At 42.0% G+C, this 23333-nt stretch overlaps 4 protein-coding genes across 12 annotated transcripts; all 4 read left to right on the top strand.

Annotated features, from left to right (window-relative positions):
- The first annotated feature begins 385 nt into the window (after positions 1-385).
- LOC103997690 (uncharacterized GPI-anchored protein At4g28100-like) lies at positions 386-3284 on the top strand. Of its 3 annotated transcripts, XM_018831245.2 has the most exons (4): positions 386-1652; positions 2196-2572; positions 2765-2855; positions 2947-3283. In XM_018831245.2, the coding sequence occupies exons 1-3, from the start codon at positions 990-992 to the stop codon at positions 2811-2813; spliced, it is 1089 nt and encodes a 362-aa protein (XP_018686790.2). In that variant the 5' UTR covers positions 386-989; the 3' UTR covers positions 2814-2855; positions 2947-3283. The 3 variants fall into 3 exon arrangements, with proteins under 3 accessions (XP_018686790.2, XP_018686789.2, XP_009417269.2); XM_018831244.2 differs by having other exon boundaries at positions 2765-3284; XM_009418994.3 differs by lacking the exons at positions 2765-2855; positions 2947-3283 and having other exon boundaries at positions 392-1652; positions 2196-2752.
- Positions 3285-4204: 920 nt separating this feature from the next.
- Positions 4205-11973, top strand: LOC135583143 (equilibrative nucleotide transporter 3-like). Of its 7 annotated transcripts, none has more exons than XM_009418992.3 (10): positions 4205-4352; positions 6866-6957; positions 7070-7174; positions 7873-8028; positions 8113-8256; positions 8355-8460; positions 10076-10251; positions 10345-10505; positions 11270-11528; positions 11632-11973. In XM_009418992.3, exons 2-10 carry the CDS (start codon positions 6916-6918, stop codon positions 11737-11739), a joined length of 1257 nt encoding a protein of 418 aa, XP_009417267.2. In that variant the 5' UTR covers positions 4205-4352; positions 6866-6915; the 3' UTR covers positions 11740-11973. The 7 variants fall into 7 exon arrangements, with proteins under 7 accessions (XP_009417267.2, XP_064981422.1, XP_064981427.1 ...); XM_065125350.1 differs by having other exon boundaries at positions 10336-10505; XM_065125351.1 differs by having other exon boundaries at positions 4226-4352; positions 6744-6957; positions 10336-10505.
- Positions 11974-12317: 344 nt separating this feature from the next.
- Positions 12318-15646, top strand: LOC135622960 (disease resistance RPP13-like protein 4). The gene has a single exon (XM_065125348.1). The coding sequence runs from the start codon at positions 13022-13024 to the stop codon at positions 14951-14953; it is 1932 nt and encodes a 643-aa protein (XP_064981420.1). The 5' UTR covers positions 12318-13021; the 3' UTR covers positions 14954-15646.
- Positions 15647-20699: 5053 nt separating this feature from the next.
- LOC135621865 (cyclin-D6-1-like) lies at positions 20700-22484 on the top strand. The gene is made up of 6 exons (XM_065123470.1): positions 20700-21004; positions 21114-21200; positions 21299-21394; positions 21472-21673; positions 21792-21922; positions 22030-22484. The coding sequence occupies exons 1-6, from the start codon at positions 20843-20845 to the stop codon at positions 22267-22269; spliced, it is 918 nt and encodes a 305-aa protein (XP_064979542.1). The 5' UTR covers positions 20700-20842; the 3' UTR covers positions 22270-22484.
- Positions 22485-23333: the final 849 nt, after the last annotated feature.

Raw genomic sequence — 23333 nt, 5'->3', positions numbered from 1 at the left:
CCTCTCTAGTCTCCCTTCCCTTCCCTTCCCTCGAGTTATGCAGTCGCTAGCAGACGGTTAGCCTTTTACACTTACTTGTGGACTCAGATTTTTATGCTAAGTAACCTGATGTGCAGAGCCACACAGTCGTGGCTTGGAAAAACAAAGATGGTTCAGAAAATTAAATTGGTTTCTTAGTCTTTATTTATTATTTATGTAGTGCCTATCAGATAAGTTTTCCTTGGAAAAACAAGACAGCGATCATAAAGGTGGGTTTTTGCCAACTCTTTTGGAGAATGAAAAGCAATACATATACACACACACACAAGTAAATCAAGTACAGTTTTCTGAAACTTGTGGTCTGTTGGCACAGGGGACCACTGAAGCTTCAAATTTCTAGGGGAGAGTCTCGCTCGAGGCCAGTGCAGCCAATTAGCATCCTGGAGAAGAGTAATCGTCTTAATCTGAACCCGGATTTGCCTTGTTCCTCCTTTGAGCTCATCGCTTTGGAACGGAACGCTCGGTGACAGCGTTTGCTAAGCTTCATGAGCTGCGCTCTGCCATATAACTCTCACACACAATGAGAGAAGAAAAAAATAACAAAAATAGCAATAAAGAAGAGTGATCACAGTATAAACCAAACACAAAAGACACGACATACCTTCCTACCCTCACTCTCACCTATGCCTATGCTTTTTGTTTATGTGTTTCTAAACCTCTCTTTCTCTCTCTCTCTCTCTCTCTCACGCACAAACCTATTATATCCTTTCTGAAGGGAAGGAAGGAGGCGCTTTCTGCTTATAACCTCCACATGCGTACCCGTATCTTCTCCGGCTCCTACAGGAAGAAAGAAAAGCGCAGATCCCAAGACCCAAAGGAGCACACCGTCCCTCTCCTGTTGCGTTCCATAGCTGTTCCTTTCTCAGCACCGGTCACCCCCTGCTTGTTAATCGTTCGCCATAGGAGTATTTCCTCTACCTCCGTTGTTCCACAAAGGAAGCAGAAGAACAATGAGAGCGTCTGCTGTCTCGATGCAGCTCGCTCTCTTCCTCGTCTCCGTCGCCTCCCTGGCGGCTTCCCTTGCCGACGGAGTCACCCCGCAGATCTACTCCGACGAGCAACAACCTCTCACCGCCAGTGAGTTCGGCTCGACTACTGTCCCGGCCTTCCCGTTGGCTCGGACGGACAACCACAGCGCTTGCCGACTTGACCTCTCTGACGAGCTCTTTGGGGGAGTCGGGGACGCCTGTGTCCGCGGCGGCCTCGACCGGAGCCGCTGCTGCCCCGTGCTCGCCGCCTGGCTCTTCGCGGCGCATGCCCGTTCCGCCCTGGAGATCCGCCCGCCGCCTGCGGCGGAGGACGGGCTGGGTGGCGCGGACGGGCCGATGATGCCGGACGACAACCAGAAGTGCGTGGACTCGCTGCAGAGCGCGCTGGAGCGGCGTGACATCCGCCTGCCGCGGCCCAACGCCACCTGCGACACCGTGCTTTGCTACTGCGGCATCCGCCTCCACCAGATCGGGTCGCTCCGCTGTCCGACCGCCTTCAACGTCAGCGGCGGCGCCACCGTCGCCCGTAACGTCACGCCGACGGCATCTGTTCGGCAGCTCGAGCGCGACTGCCGGAATGCTTCCTACGCTGGCTGCAATCGCTGCCTCCACTCGCTGGAGAAGGTACGCTTTCCTCTCTGACTCTGTTCTGTGTGTATATGTATTCATTTTGGCCTTGATCGAACCATGCGTGTGACCCCTCCCATCGAAACGTTGGAGGACAAAGTCTCTGAAGCATCGTATGAGACCATCATGCCTCTGATTGCAGCATTCGACTCGAGCTTATCGTCTTCTCTTAATCTGATCAGTTCCCTGTAACGGAGGACTCCTTGACGATTCTTCCCCCCCTTCAAGTTGACTCTTAAAATGTACTTCATCCTTCGTTGCTTCTGCTTTCAGTTTATGCCCTGCTGAACAAAGGAATCTGCGTGGTAGCGACAGTATATGTATATACATAAATCTACCTCCCGTAGCGCAATAAATGTTCATGCGACATTATTCGACTCGTCGCACTCATTCACTTGACATTCCTTATTGTAAATCTACTTTGTCAGAGTGGTAGTAGTAAACATCAGCACCCGAGTCTATCCGACGCATGAATCCATGAAGGAGCTAAGAATCTGTAATGCAATGAATGGTCTGATGTGTTGTTACTGAATAATGCAGCTGAAGGAGACTGGTGGCGGTGTTGGGGGCGACAACGGGGATCGCGCGACGAAGATGCTGGGACGGGACTGCCAGCTGATGGGTCTGACGTGGCTGCTGGCGAGGAACAAGACGGCGTACATCCCCACCGTGTCAGCCGTCCTGCGTGCCGTGCTCTACAGCGCCCACCCACCGCAGGCCGATGGCAGTGGAGGAGGGTCCGTCTACAAGTGCAGCCCGGACCAGGAGAACATGCCCCTCGCCGTCGACTCCCTCCAATTCCCGCACCAACCTGACTCCGCCGCCGCCGCCACCACTTATCGTTCCGCCTCCCCTTCCGCCCTCGTGCTTTCCTCCGTCGTGCTGCCCATCCTGCTGCTCTCTCGTCTTCCCCTGCTGTAGGTCGTCGCCGTTGGAATACAAGATCGTATCATTGGCGTGCCCTGTTTTTTTGCGTTTTGTCCGCTGTATAGCTTATATCGCTACTTTTCCTTTCATTTCCTATGATTTTTTTTTAGCGAATTTTGCTGATTATGTATTCTCGCTAATCCGACTCTTTTCCCCCCCTGTTTTTGCCACCATCGACGCAGAACTATTTTCCAGAGGACGACGGTCAGTGCAGTCAACAATCATACATAAACTGTAATGTGCGGTGCCGAGCAAACCAAAATTGGCGATTAGGTGAGGTTGATGATAGAATATGACGTTGTCAGAGAGCATTCATGGTGGTGGAATCGGCTGCCTAAACCATGCGTGAATTGACGCGAACCAGATACTGGTGCTGCTACGTTGATCTCTCTGCAACTTAGCAGAAATCGAACCGCGGAGTGTTGTCATGGACGTGTTTTGGGGCCATGAGGGCGCCGGCTTCGTCAGCCACCGCGGGCAACGTCTCAGCCGTCTCCCGTAGCATCCGCGCGACACGAAGCGGTCATTCTCGTCTTTTCTTAACGGCTGCTCCCTTTCCATTGGCAATTACCGCTTAAACTCGAGGTTTTCATTTCATTTTACCAAATATTGGGGCTTATTTTATAAACATTTATTTTTCAAATTTGAAATATGATATTAATATGCCAAAAGACATACTAAATTGATCCGAAATTTAATTGCATATATAGTTGGTTGGAGGATGGTCAGAAAAAAAAATTGAGAATTTGTAGAGATTTATTGTTGTTTTATAAGCATGTGAAATTATGTTTTAAATTATTTAGTCATTTTGAAAATTAATGTAAAAAATAATATTGTATTGAATTTGATGTTCCATTTTTTTTACATTGTTTCTCACCATTTGGTATATATTTTAAATTAGTGAAAACCTATAACTAATTATATGATTTGGTGAAGAAAATTTGACACCTGACACAGATTTACCCAATTATATTTGTTTTTGAAAAGCATTGTTATTTGAACTTTTTGAGTGTTTCTATGCATTGAAAAATCTATCTAAAACAATATGAACTGCATTTAATGTTTCTATATTTTCCAAATTCATCTTAGAACCTTATTTATTATCCTCCAAAATTTTATTATTTATTATTTTCTTTATCTTGATCGTCTTCATCTTTTGAAATTATTCTGATATTTAATTCCTTGAACTGCTGCTTCTTTTTCAATCCCATCAACGAAAAAAAAAAGAACAAACAAAAATCAAATGACAAAAAAATTAAAGAAAGATAAGATTGATATGGTAAACAAAAAAAAGGACAGGAAAAATGATTTTTTTTCGATAATTTACATATATATATATATATATATATATATATATTCGTTGTCAATATTACAATAAATTTTATTTGAATCACGTTGACTAAGAAACAGTGCGGGGAGAGAAAGAGTGTGTGGAGGTAAAGCGGGAGGGACCTCTGCAAGAGGAGTTCTTACCGTCGTTCGCACGTGACGCGTGAGTGTACCTGCATTTTAATTGGAGCAGCGTTGGTCTCGAGTGGGACGAAACGGTGTTCGCCACTTCCTCCAGTAACAACGAAGGTAGTCGTTTGGGTATGACACAAACGGGCGAATAAATATTTTAGTTCCCCACCTTCTTGGCTGGGTGGAGGTCAATCAAATCGAAGTGGGGAATGCTCCGATTCCCGTCACGGTTCTTCTTTTGTGCCCCCCAATAACATATGCAGGACTTCAATCGGTCGTCCACGGGGAATCTTCTTCGGCTCCAAAAAGGTTCGATGACCCAATCGCCTCTCGTGAGAGTATCTCTCAGTCGAGACTTCGATTGGCTACTTTAGAATCATTTGTTTCTTGTCCATTTTCCTTCGAGCGCCGTTTTCCTTTTGCTTGAATGCTTGGTGGCTGCATATACGCTGTGCATTTGTTCTAGTGTTTGGTAAATTTTTCCTGCGCCGGGAAGTACTAAGCTCTGTAATTGGTCGAATCCATGTTATGTTGGTGCTTTGCAAAGTTCAGCATACGTAAGCCATGCCATAAAGTATAATCGCCTTGGCACTATCGCTGTGAAATCTTTGATGATATTATCCGGTTGTTCTTTTGTGGATTTTCCTTGAGATTTTTTTTTTTTTGTTTCTGTAGAATGGATCTTAAAATTTTGATTGGGGTCAATCCCTTGATCCAATTTCTTTACCTGCCTGTGGAGTTTCTTTTTCCTCTGTCTTATATAACCCTTTTTTCTATTTGTCATAGCAATTGCTCTTCTGCACTCTGTAAGAACTGGACGCAACTGTTGCCACTCTTCTTTGTGAGGCTTTAATTTTCCTACTTTCCTGGAAACTAAGAATATGATGTGGTTATGGCCATTTGATCTAATATCGAAGGCCTAATCGGGTAGCGTTTCTGAATTTATGGTGTGAAATAATTAGGAATTCAGGATTGCGGCTTTGTTATGAAGAAATCTAGGTGTTCCATGGAATCAGTATCAGATTTATTGTATGAAACGGCAAATAGAATTATGAACATATAAGCGGAGATGGAGATTGAATATTTTCATGTTGTCCTATGCTTTCCCGGTCTTCTTATGCTTTTTGCAAGGAAATTTTATTCGAGTGGTTAGTACTAATTTCGAGAACCAAAAAGGAGATTGGAACAGCTCCAACAAGATTTGGTTGGTGTCCTTAGATCCTTAGGAGTGCCTGCTTTCAGCTTCCTCTCAAGATCGTTTGCCTTCTTTTTGAGCATTTAGTTCCATTGTATTTGATCTTGTTCGCTTGCAGACCTATTTTTGCATGTCTCTGAGATGATAATTGTGCGTTTTCTTTAATGTACCTTCTCCACAGGCTGTTACAATGTTGCTATAGCCTTGAGAATATGGTGATTGTACATAGTCTCCTTCCTTCCTTCTTTTCTTTCTGTGAGAAAGAGTTTTGGTAGTTTCCTTGGTGCTGCCATAGTTTGAATATCTTGGACTCATTTTAGTTCTTTTGATGTGAATTTCTTGCTGATTCATGCATTCTAATCTTCTCAAGAAATCTTCCTCTAGTTGGCCTAGAGTGAGTAATTCATCATATTTTGCCTTTTGCTCTTAGACTGCTTATAATTTCTCATTACAGAAGTTGTTGAATTAATTTTTTTTTTAGAATATGTAGTATTTTCCGAAGTACTTTTTTTATCTCTTTAATTCTCCTTGTTTACATGCATGTGTATGTGAAGAAATGTTTTTTCTATTTAGTTGTATTTTTTTCATTAACATTCCATTATGGGGGTTTCAACAACACAAGAGTACGGAAAATTGAAATCATCAGCTCCCTGAAGGAGATAAATTGAAATCTCCTGCTATAGTTAGCAAGCTTGTGAGCCAAAACATTACCCTCTCTTGGTATAAAACGAAAATTAATCATATTAACCCTTGTAGCTAGCATCCAGATGTCTTGTATGAAAAACTTTAGTTTCCCAGGTGTAGGAGAACGTCCTGGCATATATTTGATTACTTATTTGGAATTTGAGAGGAACATCACGTTCCTTAGCTGTTCCCTATGAGCTCTCTTCAACCATTAAACAATTGCAATGCATTTCACCTGCTTAGCCTCTAGCTCTGCAAGGAGAGGCACCAACAACATTGATTTGTCCTCTTTCATTCTTCAGAATGTACGCTATACCTGCAACATCAGAGAGAAGAGGAAATAGATCCATCACAATGTAGAGAATACCTTCTATTCTATCAGTTATGTATCTCCTGGAATTTTCTCCCCCTCTAGAGACCACAGAATGCCCCTTATATCAGTATAATCTTTTGTGCATGCAAGAGATTTATACCAAATAAAGGATGGCTTGTCCGGGTACTTGCCAAAAAGGGAATTGTTCCGGTTAAGCCATATAAACCATAAGGAAGTTAGCAGTCAAACTACTTAATTGACAAGCACTACAGTTTTCGATTCATGTCCTACGAGCCAGTCCCAGAGGCACCATGCATCAAATAGTTCAAAAGAGAGATTGAGCTTCCTTTTTAATTTAATTGTATTATTGCTTATCACATTATGAATAGGTTTATAAGAGTAATACTTGGAGCATCTCTCATTGTTATTACCCTCTGAATTCTATTCACTTTACACTGTCATTTTTATTTGGTTGTGCATGTTACTCACAAACTGCTTGACACTGTAGTGGAATTAACAAGTAGAAAATGACGGATGTTAAGGAAAATTTTCTCTTTCCTCAAGTTATTTGCTAAACTCATCTTGCTGCTGACTGAGGGAGACTAAAGATGCTAATGGCTATATCCTCAGGAAGTGTTCTGTGTTGTTTAATTGGTAGAACTAGTTGAACAATACCAAGAATGAGTCAGCAGGCTGAAACTGGAGAAGCGATTAGAAATGAGGTTATCATTCTTTGTCTGACATTTTTTCTGCTAAAGCTATAGTTATTTGGATTTTGATGAACTAGTTGGTCATCTTACGATGTCTTTCTCATCTGTTTGTATTAATGAACAGGGAAAGTATATGGCAATTCTTGTATGCTGGTTACTAGGAAATGGATGCCTTTTTTCATGGAATAGTATGCTGACGATTGAAGATTACTATGTTTACCTCTTTCCGGTATGTACTCTCTAGCATCACTTTGGATACACTGCTATAATTTTTGCTTTCATTTGACATTAAACTTAAGGGGGAATTTGCATGCCCTAAGAAATGGAAATGTAAATTCTACATGTTTCTGCTACCAAATCCAAAATTCTGCTTTTTTTCGCGCTATTGGCTTGGTTGAAGCCCCTTTCTTCTTCTTCTTCTTCTTTTTTATGCTTCTATTATCTTAGGAATCGGTTATCCATGGTGAAGATTTACTTACTTTGCCTTCATATTTTAAAATTATTATACTACTTAAAAGTAATGCCTTTCTGTTTTATAAAACAAAATTTTCAGCTATTCTCATAGTGTACTATTAAAAGAGTTGTCATGCAAGCTCATAAAATAAGGTATATCAGCACCAACGAAGATTTATTGAAAATCAGTAGTTTTGAATCCTAGCCTAGATTAAGAGTTCATGTTGGAGTGGTTGAATGCTAGAGCCTGTTATTTAGACACTCCTGTAATTTGTACCCCCAAAAGTTTGAAATATGCCACTAAAACTCTTGTAGAAGCCAAATCCTGTAAATTCTGAATGCAACTTGCTTCACATTTTTTCTCATGCCTTAGATTTACATGTAATTGCATTCACTTTGGATTGTGTTGAAGAAACTTTAAAAATGACTAATTAGTTTAATTGTGGTCTAACTTAATTAACTCCAAAATCACAGAGCTACCACCCAACTAGAGTACTTACTCTTGTTTACCAACCTTTCGCCCTTGGAACTATTGCAATACTTGCGTATCACGAAGCAAAGATTAACACCAGAAGGCGCAACCTTGCTGGATATTCTCTCTTTTTCTTAAGTTCGTTAGCTCTAATTGTGGTAAGTATTGACGTATTTGTTCAAAATGACGAAACACATTTCACTGTTTGTTAATGTTCACAATGGAACAAGCCTCCATTATAGTTGGATGTGGCAACATCTGGAAAAGGAGGTATTGGAGTCTTTTTCGGTGTATGTGTTGTAAGTGGAGCATTTGGAGTTGCCGATGCACATGTTCAAGGAGGGATGGTTGGTGATCTATCCCTAATGTCCCCTGTGCTTATTCAAGTAAGACGTTTATGACAATCATTTTACAGTTCAAATTATTCTTTTAAGTCAAACAATTATATGGCACACTAGTGTTAATGTTTTTTTTGTAAATGCAGTCCTTCTTGGCTGGGCTGGCAGCTTCAGGAGCTTTAACATCTGCTCTTAGGTTAATCACAAAAGCAGCTTTTGAGAACTCCCAGGATGGTCTTCGAAAGGGTGCAAGTACGTAATATATGATATTTAACAAATCTGCAATCTACACATAAGTTGATACAATTATCTAACTAATTGGATTTTTTTTTTTACAAAACCATATAGATCATATTGTTTCAGGAAGCTAACCTTTTATTTTTTATTTGAGAAGATCTAGAAATTTCAACCTGTTATATCTGATTGCTAAGTAATTATAGCCAGCCTATGAAGATTAAAAGTGATGTTTTGATTCTGTTCAAGTCTGAACCTTGACTCAACAATTCATCTTTTCATGTATCATGGGTTTGCTATTTTACTGCCTCTCCTGTATTCCTTCTCATGTAAGAACAAAATCAATCTTTTCATGTCCTTTCTAATAGTTCGTTGAAACTTATGTCTGCTCTCCACATCTATATTCTTATTAAAAAAGAAAAAAAAAATTATATTAAGTTAACAACCTATACAAACCAAACCATGCTCCTCGAAGTACAAATATGACTACAACTCTAGAGGTCATTCATTTTTTTGTAATCTAGTAGACTTAGAAGTTTTAGCATATATTGCTAACCAATGAGAACATTTATTTCCATCTCTCTATACATAAGAAATTTTATGTTCTTGGAATAGTTCAATGTAACCAAAAATAATTCTGACACTGGTCATGATAAGCCAGGGATGGTGCTCTCCGTTTAAAATCTTGACCAGTAGCTCCGTATCAGATTCAATCTCCAACCTTCGTATGCCTTCCTGCTGTGCACTATGAACCTCTTCCTGATTGTCATAAGTTCATTGTACAAGCAGCTCTCATCAGGAATGTGTGTGCATACAATCAAAAGGCATCTTCCACTGCTTGATGTAATTAAAAAGCTGGCTCCACCTTCCTTGTCCTACACATTAAATACCTCAACAAGATTAAGTTTGTACTACCTTTCTTTGTGGCTTCTTCTGTTCAATTAGAATGTAACACGCCTCCTTTCAGATGTTGCAGAAATTTACAGCTCATAACTTAAGCTATAATTTTATAAATTATGGAAGGACTAATCCTCACCTCATTGAAAACCAGATCATCTATTTTCTTCTGTTTTTTGCTTTTCCAATATCTGCTGAACGAAAGATTTTACTTAGTGAATCTTCGACTTAGTGCACTCCTATTTCCTTCTTGTGCGCCATGTGTAAGCAAAAGCTTACATATATGCTTCAATCTTCAGAAAAATATTTTCTTCTTATGATTTGTTGACAACTGAATTATACCAATGGCTTGGTCATCATGACCAACTAGTGATCTTTTTGTTATTAGTTACACTAATAGGAGTTTTACATACAATTCTAACAAAGTTCCTGGCAGATCACGTCATGTTTACTGAAAAAAAACATTATTGTATTTCACTTTATTATTCTCAGATTATCTTCCTGCTGACCACCATTTTCCCTCGGAAGCAGATGCCTAGCAGATAATGGCAATGAAATGCTACTTGCTATTATACCCTTAATAAGAGCACCAATAATAGCACTTTGAATTCCATTATAATATTGTTGAATGTTTCTCATAGTTGTTATGGCTTTACGAAATAAAATTATAAAAGGTTAATTAAGAATTTTCTTAGATGTTGTGATGCTGAATTTCCTGATGAACTTGTACCTGCAGTGATGTTCTTTGCAATTTCATGTTTTTTCGAGCTTCTCTGTGTTTTTCTATATGCAATTGTCTTCCCCAAACTGCCAATTGTGAAGTTTTACCGAGCAAAGGCAGCTTCTGAAGGGTCAATGACTGTCTCTGCTGACCTTGCTGCCGGCGGAATACAAACACACTATGCCCAAGGGGTAAGGGTCTAGCGGATATTTTCCAGAGCCTGCAATATGTTGTGCATAAACTAGCTTGTTAAAAGTAATTTACATCTTCTAAAGCTTTTGCAGGTTGAGGAGGATCCAAAACTTGATGAACGCTTGAACAACAGACAGTTACTTTTGCAAAATATCGATTATGCTGTCGACATTTTTCTGATATATGTTTTGACGTTGTCCATTTTTCCTGGATTCCTGTCAGAGGATACGGGCTCCCACAGCTTGGGCTCATGGTAAGTATTCCTCAATAATTTTTCTAACTAATTTGTTGTTCACCTGTTGTTTCCCAACATGCATATAAACACGAAGTAGGAAAGAAAAGCCTATCATTAAAGCTCATTGTTTCATAAACACATGCTAACCAGGCAAGGCACGGGTAAGCAATAAAGTGGAGAAACTTTTTTGTTCATTTTAATGGTATGTTCCTATGACATTTTTAATAAACATCAAATTCTTTTTACTAGATGCTAAAATTTCCTCGGTCCAAGTTGGTACCTCTCTTGAATTTCAGAATGATATGCTTCTATTCTCTATCATCAGATCTTTCAAATTTTAAAAATTAAGGTTCACCAAGTCTTTATTGCGGTTCAATGGAGAGAAAAAAAAAAACTCAATGGCTTTGCGGTAATGAAGAGGGAGTTATCAAGAAGCTAATCACCCAACACATAAATATGAGAAATTATGCTTTTCTAACTTTACTTTTTAGATAATCCAAACAATCAAATACGGAAATTTGTAGTTTGAAATTCGAACTCACGATTATGTAAATAGTTTACATCCAGGTCTTCCCTTAGAAAATTGTGCTTGTGAAAGCAGTTCTGCATGTATGTCTTTTTTATTATCTTTTCTTTCATAATGTTGCTCTCACAAACATCAAACATAAGGATGTTCCGTCAGTTTTCTGTCTCTACAAATTTAGAGATCACCAGCTTCAATTGAAAGTCTAAGAATGTCAGATACATCTCAGTTTGTTGAGCAATTGTTGTCTGTAATTCAGGTATGCACTTGTTCTGATTGCGATGTATAACGTGTGGGACCTCATTGGGAGATATATACCTCTTTTGAAGCGGTTCAAGCTTGCATCTAGGAAATGTCTCATGGCTGCAATTCTTTCACGTTTCATACTCATTCCAGCTTTCTACTTCACAGCAAAATATGGAGATCAAGGCTGGATGATCGTGTTAACATCATTCTTAGGACTTAGCAATGGTTATCTGACAGTCTGTGTTCTTACTGCTGCACCTAAAGGATACAAGGTTAGTTTGTGAGGCTTTGGCATCATAACTATGTTTCCTTTGTAAAGAGAGCTCTAAGTATTCCTTTCAAGCAGAAGTGTGAGTGGTTTTCTCTTCTTAACAGGGACCAGAGCAAAATGCTTTAGGGAACTTGCTTGTACTATGTCTTCTAGCAGGTATATTTGCAGGGGTGACACTCGATTGGCTGTGGCTGATTGGCAAAGGCTGGTGAAACCGCACTGGTAACACTAATACTTTTGGAGATTATGGCAAATGTACTTGTATATGTAAAAATTCTTCTCCTCCATTCATTTAGAAGCTGCTTAGTTCCTGAATGTTTGTTTGTTTGTGTTTTTTTTTGTCTGTGTGTGTCTATGAACGGTTTACAGTTTGGAGGTTTGTGATTTCAAAGCCTCCTTGGTAGAATAATAATCATCTCCCACACAGTTGGAGATTGAATGTTAAACTGTGCAGTTCATATGTCAAGTGCCAATGTAAGTGTTTCCTTCCATAATCATGACACTATGCCCTCGAGCGTTCCTGAATGCAATTTTGGTGGCCCACACGAAGTGTTATACCTAATGTTTCTTTCTAACAGGTAATTGTCCAAAAATACTGATTTACTGTCTATAATTTTCTCAAGTACTTATGCAGACCTGTTGAGATTTTTATATTCACATATAGACAGACACAATGCGAAACATGTTTGTCCCATCAAACATGAAAGACTTCACTTCCTTTACCATGAAAAGGAGCTTCCATAACAGAGTCGTCATGGGATATGATAAATGCTTTCTAGCATGCACTTCATCTTCTATTTCTGTAACGAGAGATGTGAAACCATATCAAATTTAGCTGCTTTTCTATCACTGGACTCATATAGCTGTACCCTCTGCACTAAACTCGCTAGCAGGGAGCAAATAGGCCAACTAGAAAACAAGACTGATCCATATCGAAGCCAAGGTTGATCTGTAAGCATCAACTGCTCAGAACAATTGCTCTCTCATTTCATTCCGGGTTTCTTTTGTTTCACCTATTTATTTATTCACATATTTATATCAATTAAATTGTGGACACAGGCTTCACCCTACGTCGGAGTATGGACCAATCAGCGGATTCCGGGGATTTGATGCCACACCGTTGCTTCATTGCCCAGTTCGATGGAGCTAGAAAATGACATCGACGTGACGCGGCGTGGCTGTGGTCGAGTGGAAGTTTCCTATTTGGTTCGGTCGTGGCACCAAAGTCCAACGGGGGGTTTACTTCCGCGAAGATGCACTCGTAAGTCAGAGGCCACCAGATGATAAGTCTGCTGAGCCTTTTGACCCACATGTGATGACCGAAATGAACTGGCAAGTGCGCTACCAGGAACTTTCTCTGCCAAATGGGGGGAGTTAGATCAACAAGCTCTCCTTTCTCTCCCTTCGAACTCGAGATAAAGGAAAGAGATCTTTCCGTGTATCCGTAGTGCTGTTAGTCATCACCAACTCCACATCCTCACTCGCTGATCGAGGATGTCGAAGGAAGGAATTATTGAGGTCGTGGTTTCCCCATTGTTGAAGCATCTGGAGAATGCCAGGCGCCGTGTTCTGGAAGTCGAGGGAAGTGATGCAATCTCGGAGATCATCTCACTGTTTGACAACATCGGAAGCGATATTCGAGACATGGAGGATGTCTTCCGGCGAGCAGAGCGATGGGAAAAGGACGTGGTACGCGATTTTGGAGTGGTTGCTCGACTAGTCGACGACATCTTGGAAGAAGATTGCACCCTCCCCAAGTTCCAATCCAAGCTTCGAGTCATCGATGCGGAGATCTCCGACCTGAGAGGCCGCGTGACTCCACCGCTCCAACTACCTCCCGTCGAGAGTTCAGCTGCGGCATCGTCTGGGAGTCTTCCTTCGATGTTCAGCTCCCTGCAAGCATCCCAAGAGTGGCGACGGCTGGAATTGGATAAGAAGATCTTTGAAAGCAGCACCATCTCTAATCTTCTGGTGAGCTACGAGAACCTCGACCTTCAGTTGAAGTTATGCTTGCTCTGCTTCTCTATTTTCCCAGAGAATGCACTCCTAAAGAAAAGGCTTATGATCTACTGGTGGATCGGGGAGGGACTAGTAACCCCGAAGAGGGGGAAGACTGCCGAGGAGATCGGAGAGGATTGCTTGAGGAAGCTAATCATGAATGGAATGGTCGAGCCAGTATTCAGGAAACGGAGCTCGGCCATAGAGTACTGCAAGGTGCATCCATGGACGAGACGAATGCTTATTTCTGTGGCCAGGAGAAATCAGTTCTTTGACTTCGACTCGGAAGGAGTTCCTCGGTCAGACTTCTCTGTGAGCCGTCATGCTTGCTTGGTGACCGCCAGGGGAGGGGATTCGCAGCAAACCCTCTCGAGGGGCCAATCCAATGCCAGTGAATTGATTGCGCTGTTCAACGTCGACGAGCAATATCTGAGACTCGACAAGAGCTGGTTCTCAGAGATGAGGAAGATCAAAGTGCTGCAACTCGGAAGGTGGCAGAGACAAGCGAAGCACCATATCGAGGTGGAGAGCACGGAGTTCTTGGAAGGACTGGGGGGGTTCAAGCACTTGAGTTACCTCTCCTTCCAAGGCATTTCCAGAATCACAGAGCTGCCGGCATCCATTGGCAAGGTCTCCAATTTGAGGATCTTGGATCTCCGGGCGTGCCACAACTTGGAGAAACTGACATCAGGGATCACAAACCTGAAGAAACTGACCCATTTGGATGTGTCGGAGTGTCACCTGCTAGAGTTCATCCCCAAGGGGATCAGCTCACTGTCACAGCTCCAAGTGCTGAAGGGATTCGTCGTCGGTGACTCGAGAAGCAAGCACCCGTGTCGACTCAACGAGCTGGCCAAATTGGAGAAACTGAGGAAGCTGAGTATGATCATAGGGAACAAGGTGACAGTGACAGAGGATGAGCTTGGCGATCTGAAAAGCTGCAGAGCCCTTCGCTCGTTAACCATAACATGGATCGTATTGCCACCTAAGAAGGCAGTTTCGAGGCTAACAAGGATGGCGACTATGACAATGACATCACTCTCCCTTCCCGTTGGTCTTGAGAAGCTCGATCTTCGATGCTTTCCGGGTAAGCTGGCACCAGAATGGTTGAATCCTTCTGCGTTGAGGAGCTTGAAGAAGCTGTACCTCAGAGGAGGGACGCTGAAGAGCCTTGGGCTGGAAAGATTCCCACCGACTTGGAATGTGGAGGTGCTACGTCTCAAGTTTCTAAGTGAATTGGAGGTGGAATGGTCTCAAATACGAGCAAGCTTTCCAGGCCTCGTTTACTTGGAGATCTTCCAATGCAGCAGACTTCGATCCTTCCCATGCGATGAAGATGGAGTGTGGGTGAAACGTGGTAGGCAGACATCTAGTCCGGCAGCACGAGGACTTGAAGAGGATGACCAAAGGTATCAGATGGGCAGTTAATGGCCTCTATCATTTCTTCCTTTATTTCTTAGTTTTTAACTTTTTTACTTATTAATCAATTGAGCTACTGAATCGAGGGATAAAACGAATCACAAGGATCACTAGGTGAATATTAAAAGGAGATTGACCTCTATTATTCTATTATATTTTGATCATGTTAAGGTAGATTTTGGATGTTTGATGGGTTGAAGATTCAAAGTTAATCTGGGTTCGGGATCAAAACTTATCACAAGTCTCAATGTCGAGGATAGTCAAATTTAATCAAGTTTTCTGTAAAAATTATGTCAAGAATATGCTTGACAAGGGCTAGTTGGATGCTTAAACTAATAAGTGGGTTTAGAGGATGTGAAGAAATATCTCTTTAGAGAGTCCTTTTATATATATATAAGGCTTTTTTATATTAATTTTTAATAACGAATAAGAGTAAGTAAATACTTGTTTGGTATGATAATTGTGTAGGATCATTGGACATTACTTGAATGTAAAGAGTTTGGTCAAACTAAAGTATTACGATTGGCGTAGTTATATGTTATATTAATTTGGTGGGGTATTCGATCGACATGTTGGGCTAACAAGATATCTTAAATGATTTGCACTAGTGATGACCTAATATTCAATCATACATGATAGATCGTCCTATCGTATATCCCTCCATTATGTTTTGGCACGTGTTAAAATATAGTGTTTCAATTATTGGATGATCTAACCATATTACATTTGATGAGACTTTGTTGTAGATCTTCATAGTTGATGGTAGTTGCTAGAAGCCAAAAGATGCTTTGGTGGCTCAATTTGACCATACTACGAGATAACAAATGCCTCATGATAGAATTTGATTATATCAAGAGATAACACATGCTTCGTAACTATATTTGACCACATCAAAAGATAGCCGTCATTTCATAACCAAATTTGATTGCATGAGAAGACAATAAATACTTCATAATCGAATTCAACTACGTTACAAGATAATAAATATTTTATGGTCAGATTTAACCACATTAAGAGATAATATATACTTCACAATCGGATTCTATTGCACCAAGAGATAACAGCACTTGATGGATGTTTTTGATCACATTAGGAGATAACAAACACTTGGATTCAATAACATTGGGAAATAACATATTTCTTGGTCAGATTCGATTACATTAGAGAGATCATAGACACTTCATGGTCACCATATTAATAGATAACATATGTTTTATAACTAAACTTTATGATTAATTTTGATTATGTTAGTCAATGAGCTAATCTATAAGTGTGATCTATGATTTGTATGGGTTCGAGTTCAATAATTCATCGATTAAATATCATCTTTCGAATAAAAGTTTTGGTGGAGGAGAGGATTCTTGCAAAAAAAATCAAGCATAAAATTGAAAGAAAATAACCTCTATTATTTATAAAGTTAAAGCTCTAACATTGAGACTTAAAACAATGGAATTAGAAGCATGAAAGAAAGCTTACGAGTGTGTGAAAATATAAGTTGTTTTCGGACAGCACCTTGGTGCTCTCAACAGTTTGCGATTATTGTCGATCTCCTTCTCTCTTTACTATTGGAACCTCCTTCTAAGATTTAGGTAGCATGCAATAGCATTGAGGTTTCGATAGCTAAATGAAGAAGCTCTAGGTTGTTGGAACATGGGGAAGAATGGCTACAATCGGAAGAAGTTGGCTGCCATGGTGCAAAATTATTTCCTCTTTGCTTCTCACTATTCTGAGGCTACAAAACTGAGGTATGCTAACTCTTTATTAAAGGCTTTCTTGATTTTATAGGGAGAGAGGTGCTCTAAGCCCGTAAGGTTTAAGAACTTTCATTGTTGGGCATTCTTGTTGGCCACACACCCTCTTGCTTGGTGGTTGTCCCATTTGAACGAGGGCTATACTAATCCAAGTCCTATTAGGATGTGAATTAAAGTGAGAGAATTCTTGGCTTTGTTTGATCGAATAAGGCTAAATGGTGTTTAGATTATGGCTCCCCTAATTAGATGATTTATGTCTTATTAAATCTTATTTTGAAGTTAGAGAATTCTTAGCTTTAGCAACTTCTTCGAAGAATCATCTTGCTATACTTGGTTTCTATCTTTTGCATCCAATTTGGAAGATAAGTTTGACGCCTTATTGAATGGTAATGAACTGCTTCTCGATGATAGTATTCTCTTCAATGGGCTTCTCTTAGTCGATCATCAAGTCTTCAACAAATGGCAATACCTTGCTTGACTCATCATCTAGCATCGAAGGCTCAAACGATTTTAAGTTTTCAACACTTACAATTGAGTATATCTCAATATAGGGCAACAACTTAAGTTGGTATATCATCTCCAATCCACTTCAAGACTTTGAATATTCTATATCATATAGACATTAGCTCCTTTCCTTTTCCTATAAGTCATTCTTTTCCAAGATATAACCATATAAGGTCTCATTCGAACCATGGTATACTGTTAGCACCAAGTCCGATATGACCGAAGACTGATGTAGGATTAGCCCAGTCCTGCAAACCCGTTCGAGAATGAACGTGGACCTTAAAAAGGAAGAACCCCAGTCCTCCAAGCAATCAACGTGGACGTATAAAAGGGAAGGCCAGTCCACGAAGCCCGTTCGGGCCTGCTTCGCATAGCAAACAGAAGCCTGTGTCCAAGAATTGGACTGATGTAGCAGTCTTCTAGGGTCAACACACAGGTCCAGTTTTACGTCTATTGTAGCGTCGTCTGACTCCGTGCATCTCTGCTCGTGTGCGACTCATTCGATGGTCCGTAGACTGGCGTAGCGTAATAATTTTGCTGCCTGCATGGGGGAAGGCGTGACAGCATGCACCTCCATACACTCATGGCTGCGACGTTGAAGCAGACTACTCCTTCCCACAACCCCTGCAACATAAATAATGGCTTCCCCTCCAACCCATACATCATTCCCCGCGTGCAAAGCCTTGCTCCGTTTGACCGCCAGATTTTGCCCTGCCACACCCATCTGCTAAGGACCTATCACTCTTCATGACGAACTTTGAACCAGAGAAGAAAGAGAACGAGAGAGAGAGAGAGAGAGAACCAGAGTCACACAGACAAAGCAACAGAACCAAAAGCTTCCTCCCTTCCCCCTCCTACATTTGAGTGGAGGTGTAGAATTTTTTTTTTCTCTTTGCCCTCTTCCTCGAGGACACATTAGCTTTACTGTTTCTTTTGCACCCATGCGTTCGGCAGTCCCAAGGGGGAGCAACTGCTTCAGGTAATTGATATAGTAGAATTTGGCCTCGTTGCCTCTTGATCGTACCAATTGTAAAAAGGAAAGAGAAATGAGATGGTATTTCATAATTTGCTCCACCTCATGTTCGCAGTTTTGCTGGTGAGCTATTCTAGCATCTTGTGATGTAATATGCACAAATTAAGAGCACAGTAGAAACTACGTTTTTTCATGTCATGATTTTTATTTTCCGACAAAAAAGAAAGCAGCTTAAATTAAAATAAGAACGATAATGATCACTTTGTAACAACGAACATTGAAATGATTGATTAGTTCTTTTTCATGTATCATTTTCGTTGGGATTTGTTTGAGATCATGGGAAGATAAAAGGGACTCAAGAACACAGGAAAGCATTTAGAAGGTTCACCGGGGTACAGATGTTTGCCGTCGTTGAAACAGTAATAGATGATGCGTCTTCTCAGCGGGACACCCGTGAAATCATCAACTCAGAGAACACATCATAATTTCCACTTGGCATCCTCGAAGTCAACAAAGTGTTGGATGATACGTGCAGACAATATGTGCAAGAACATGCACATGCCCTCAAACTTTTTCCAATCTAAATAGTTTTCATTCTTCCCCTACAAGAATCGTTAGGTCAGATGAATCCTCCCTCGGATGACTAACTCGCTCAAATATTATGAAAACCGTAGACGAATTCCTGATATTGATTTTGACTTTCGAAACTCAAAGATGGTGTTGCAATTGCAAACATCTATTTGCCTCTAATATCCATGCACATTTATCATCTTGGCGTCTTCTTGTGTGCAGCCTTCACATAGGCTTCTATGACATCCTAACGATGACCCGACGGAGATCTCGCTTATTGATTAAGATCCACAGATCGAAATGAACAGCACAAACCATGTTCAGCATCTCTCAACTGAGATATCTGTGTCCTTGTGCCAATTTTACCATTTCCAGTGAAACCATGCGTCCCAACTGCATTGAAATGGGATCATCCATCTACAAAATCGAATTAGGACGCAATTGACTTCGACTCGGCCACCAGTCGACACAGCACGCCTAGGATTACCGGCACGCGACGGGGCCCGAGGAACAGAGGACGTACGCGGGCGGTCGTCTGGGCATATAAATTAGAGGTGACTTGGGTTACTGTGATGGAGACTGGCGCTCGGACATACGGAAAGTGTCAGGTGGCTTCGGCCGGGCATCAGCATGAACTGCGGTGTAGGGCTTCGGAGGAGTGCACGGTGATCTTTGCATGGATAGTTTACATGGTCCAAGATGGAGCTTGGAAAATTTCGGGAGATAAAAAAATGGAGGTGAAAATTTACGAGGTGCACCCATGTGAGAGGATCTCTGTGCCCATTGTGTACTACCACGCTCTCTCTCTCTCCACATTCATTTCCTAGCACCGAGAAGATGGAGGAAAATAGTCTTCCGATAAGCCTATTTTTGAGTGGAGAAGAAAAAGGAGAGTAGTGCAGCTGGATGGAAAGATACTGGGAGTAAAGAATTAGGGTCTCGTCTAATAAAAGTGTTGACCGGGATGCTGGAGTCGGGACACCGACCCGTAATCCAAGTCAAAACGGAGTCTGCAAGGAACAGCTCCCATCTTCTCGTCTCATCCGAGATTCTCATCTGTTGACTCGAGTGATCATGGCACTCCCGGTGAGAATACGCGGACCGTGCTTCTCAAGCCAGTTCTCCTCCTTGTCCTGCCTCACATGTATACTCGTGAACCATCTCGATCAATTACACCTATAGATATACTCTGGTGTCGATAGAATTATCTTTACTACACCAGCTAAGAATGCTACAGATTAAGAATACATTGAAAAGGGAGCTATGCTGTCCAAAACAACTAACCATGCGATCTCTCAGTACGAACAGCCGAGAAAGAGCGAGTGTAGCCGCCAATCATCACCCATGTCTGGATAAACTCCTACCAAACTTGTCCAACATAATCCTAATCAATGAGGTTCTCTGATACCAAAATCTCAAGCAGCGAGATATAAGAAATCTCCATGAGCGAGAAGAAAAAGGAGAGACGATTGGAGAAGAGAAATCAACATCCGCCAAAGCAGAGGTTAGACCACCAAAGCCTCTGTTGCTGTTGTTTCTGCTGCTGCTGCTGCTGCTGCCGCCGCTGCCGCCGCTGCCGCTGCGCCTGCGGTCCCAAGCAACCCCACCCTTTTAGGCCCCACACGACAGCGACACCTGTACCCTTTTCCCGGCATCTCTCATTTCCGCTCCCCTCTCCCCTTCCCTTCCGATACCAACCCTGTTGCATTCTCCCATCACTACGTTTCTTTGCTTTTCCTTAACATAAAGAAAGGCTTACTAATCACCTTCACATTCCCTTCCTCTGCGGTCCACAGCAGCTTATATAAGGAAAACAACAACAATAATAATGATAGTACTGTTAAGAATCTATAATCAGAAAATTGGAGAGGGTGTGTTGGAAGAAGAGCGAAGTGGAAGTCTCTCTCTACAGTCCTTTCACCTATAAAGCAAGCACACCCCACACCCTTTTCGCTCTCTCTCTCTCTCTCTCTCTCATGCGTTCCTTATAGTACGCTGTAATGGCTTCCTCTCGCCTGTTCTCATCATAAAAACTCTACCTTTACCTTCCCTGACTCCCCTGCGATCGGTAAGACATACAATACTACTCGAAGAGGAGCAATGGAGTTCGATCTTGAGAACCCGCTGACGAGTTCCGAAGACGAGCACCAGGGCTGGGGCTCCATCTCGGCGCTCTTCGCCGCGGAGTCCGACCACATGATCTCCACCGTCGGTCTCATCGATCTCTCCTCCCGGAGAGACGCCGTGTCTTTGGTCCTCCAGGTAAGGCTAGACATTGAATTCGTGATAGGAAGGCGATGAAGAAAGAGGCATCTTGTTTTTGTTACCGTCGCTCTGCTTCAATCATTGCGGCGTTTGTCTCCGTTGGCAGGCGCAGTTCGATTGCAATCTGGATCCCTTCGTCGCTTACCTCGCAATCAACTACATCGATCGGTTCCTATCCAAGCGCAAAATCCAGGTATGAATCGCAACAATCGAATAAACAGGAAAAGGTAAGGAATCGAATCTTTCGAGGAATACATGATCTAACAGACCTCATATCTCTGGTTGCTGCAGAGAGAGAAGCCGTGGATCATCCAGTTGCTCTCTATCGCCTGCCTCTCCCTTGCCTCCAAGATGAAGAAGACCAACTTCATGCTCACGAATTTCCAGGTACTCGAACATCGTTTTGTTTTACAAGATTTTAAGGTCAAATCGGTCGATTTCACTGTTTCATTTGGATTTCCTAGGGAAAGGAAGGATTCATATTCGACGCTCAAACGATCCGGAGGATGGAGCTTCTGGTGCTTGGGACTTTGGATTGGAGGATGCGATCCGTCACCCCTTTTTCCTTCCTAAGTTTCTTCATCTCCTTCTTCTCGCCGGCTCGACCCCCTCTCCTTCAAGCCCTCAAAGCCCATGCCACCCAAATCCTTCTCAAAGCTAAAAACGGTAATCAAATCATTCTTCCACATAAATCGTACCCTAAAATATCGACTTTTTTCGTACATTTACCATTTTTACGTGAAGAAATTTGTGCAATTACTTGAATTAAAAAAAAATCATTCAGAGATCAAGATGCTGGAGTTCAAACCTTCGGTGGTGGCTGCATCCTCACTGCTCTCCGCTGCCTACGAAATCTTCCCCATCCAGTTCCCGGCCTTCCGCGCCGCCGTCTCCTCCTGCAACTTCGTAAATGAAGTACTCCCCCCACCCCCACCCCCACCTTTGTTTCCTTTTTTTTCGTCAATTTATCGTAGTTATAATTCTTTTCCAATTAAATGTATTTGCTGATTGTTTTTCCAAAGGAGAAGTTGTGGGAGTGCAGCATCGTGATAGGAGCCGCGACAGCAACGGCGATGGACGGCTGCGATGATTCGGCCGGGATGGGCGAAGGGTCAAGCCCCGAGACGCCAGTTACCGTCCTCGGCCGCCACTCCTCGAGCTCCGAGAGCGAGACCGCCGTTGGATCCTCATCGGACGGCCGGGAGCTCAAGAAGCGCCGGACCACTTCCACCCTCCGCGCCTCCTGCGATCACAGCGGATAAAAGAACAAATAACGGGGTAAACGCATAATATTTTGAGCGAGAGGGATTAAAACCAAAAAAAGATACCCTTTCGTGTGCCGCTTCTTCTGTCAATCGAAGTCATCGAGTGGTGCGTGGATGGATGGGTTCAGAAAACAAAAACAACGTAATTGTTGTTAATTCTCTGTTTTCTCTATCATATATATATTTATTATAAAATATGGAATTGGAATAAATCAAGTTTTTCTGTTCTTTGGCAAAAAAAAAAAAAAAAAAAAGACAGAAATGGTTAAAGGTCAACGAAGTCGCCCGACACGATGCGTGTCCGTCTAGGAGGAAACAAACAGTGGCGGGGTTCCGACGCGAGGTCGGACGAGTATCCGTGAGGCCGACGCTTGTGGTGGGAGTAAAACCCGTGTATCTCGAAGAAGAGGGCTACGTACATGCATCCATGCTGTTCCCGTGCATGATTCAAGCATGCATGGGCTTGTTGTAGTATACGTATGACGCATCCGACATTCTGTGTTATTAGGCGTCGTCGCTAGTGATTTTACAGCAGCACACACAACACATTTTTAGGTTTATTTCTTCGTAAGATTGCTTTTTTAAGTATGTGTTGGATGGCACCAACAACCACGTATACATATTACTGTTCGGTATGGGATTCCTGATGGAAAACTGCGTGAACATTGTTGATCCAACAGTAGTGTTCGGTGGGGTGTAGGCTGAGCTGATATCTCCAAAGGTCTCACGTACGTATGTAGTACGTTGTTGTCCATCTGATAACGAAGTGCTGGCAATCTGCTCGATCAAGGTGTGACCAGAACAACACCAAACCGCATGATGTTGCTGCCTGATTAATTAATGCATGAGTTCTTCAGATCTTCGATGTGGAGACGCTTAAGGACACGGTACAATGTTTTAGAAAATGTGTTATCCAAACAGAGAAAAAAGCGAGAGAAATCAAGTGAGGTGGAGGGACCATGCTATCATCCATAGTCATGCCAATTAATCCTAATGATAACAATAATAATAATGATAATTATGATCATAAATATTCAGGGACCAAACTAGGCTGACGGACT

Source organism: Musa acuminata, chromosome BXJ2-9 (assembly GCF_036884655.1).
Source record: "Musa acuminata AAA Group cultivar baxijiao chromosome BXJ2-9, Cavendish_Baxijiao_AAA, whole genome shotgun sequence".
Taxonomy (NCBI): Eukaryota; Viridiplantae; Streptophyta; class Magnoliopsida; order Zingiberales; family Musaceae; genus Musa; species Musa acuminata.
This window is presented reverse-complemented; position numbering and strand designations above follow the sequence as displayed.

Coding starts and splice junctions, on each gene's coding strand:
- LOC103997690 (XM_018831244.2), top strand. CDS start 990: ATGAGAGCGTCTGCTGTCTCGATGCAGCTCGCTCTCTTCCTCGTCTCC. Junction 1,653..2,195: donor GCCTCCACTCGCTGGAGAAG/GTACGCTTTCCT, acceptor TGAATAATGCAG/CTGAAGGAGACTGGTGGCGG. Junction 2,573..2,764: donor CTCTCTCGTCTTCCCCTGCT/GTAGGTCGTCGC, acceptor CCATCGACGCAG/AACTATTTTCCAGAGGACGA.
- LOC135583143 (XM_065125350.1), top strand. CDS start 6,916: ATGAGTCAGCAGGCTGAAACTGGAGAAGCGATTAGAAATGAG. Junction 8,029..8,112: donor GTTCGTTAGCTCTAATTGTG/GTAAGTATTGAC, acceptor CCTCCATTATAG/TTGGATGTGGCAACATCTGG. Junction 10,252..10,335: donor AAACACACTATGCCCAAGGG/GTAAGGGTCTAG, acceptor CATCTTCTAAAG/CTTTTGCAGGTTGAGGAGGA.
- LOC135622960 (XM_065125348.1), top strand. CDS start 13,022: ATGTCGAAGGAAGGAATTATTGAGGTCGTGGTTTCCCCATTGTTGAAG.
- LOC135621865 (XM_065123470.1), top strand. CDS start 20,843: ATGGAGTTCGATCTTGAGAACCCGCTGACGAGTTCCGAAGACGAGCAC. Junction 21,005..21,113: donor CCGTGTCTTTGGTCCTCCAG/GTAAGGCTAGAC, acceptor CTCCGTTGGCAG/GCGCAGTTCGATTGCAATCT. Junction 21,395..21,471: donor TCATGCTCACGAATTTCCAG/GTACTCGAACAT, acceptor TGGATTTCCTAG/GGAAAGGAAGGATTCATATT.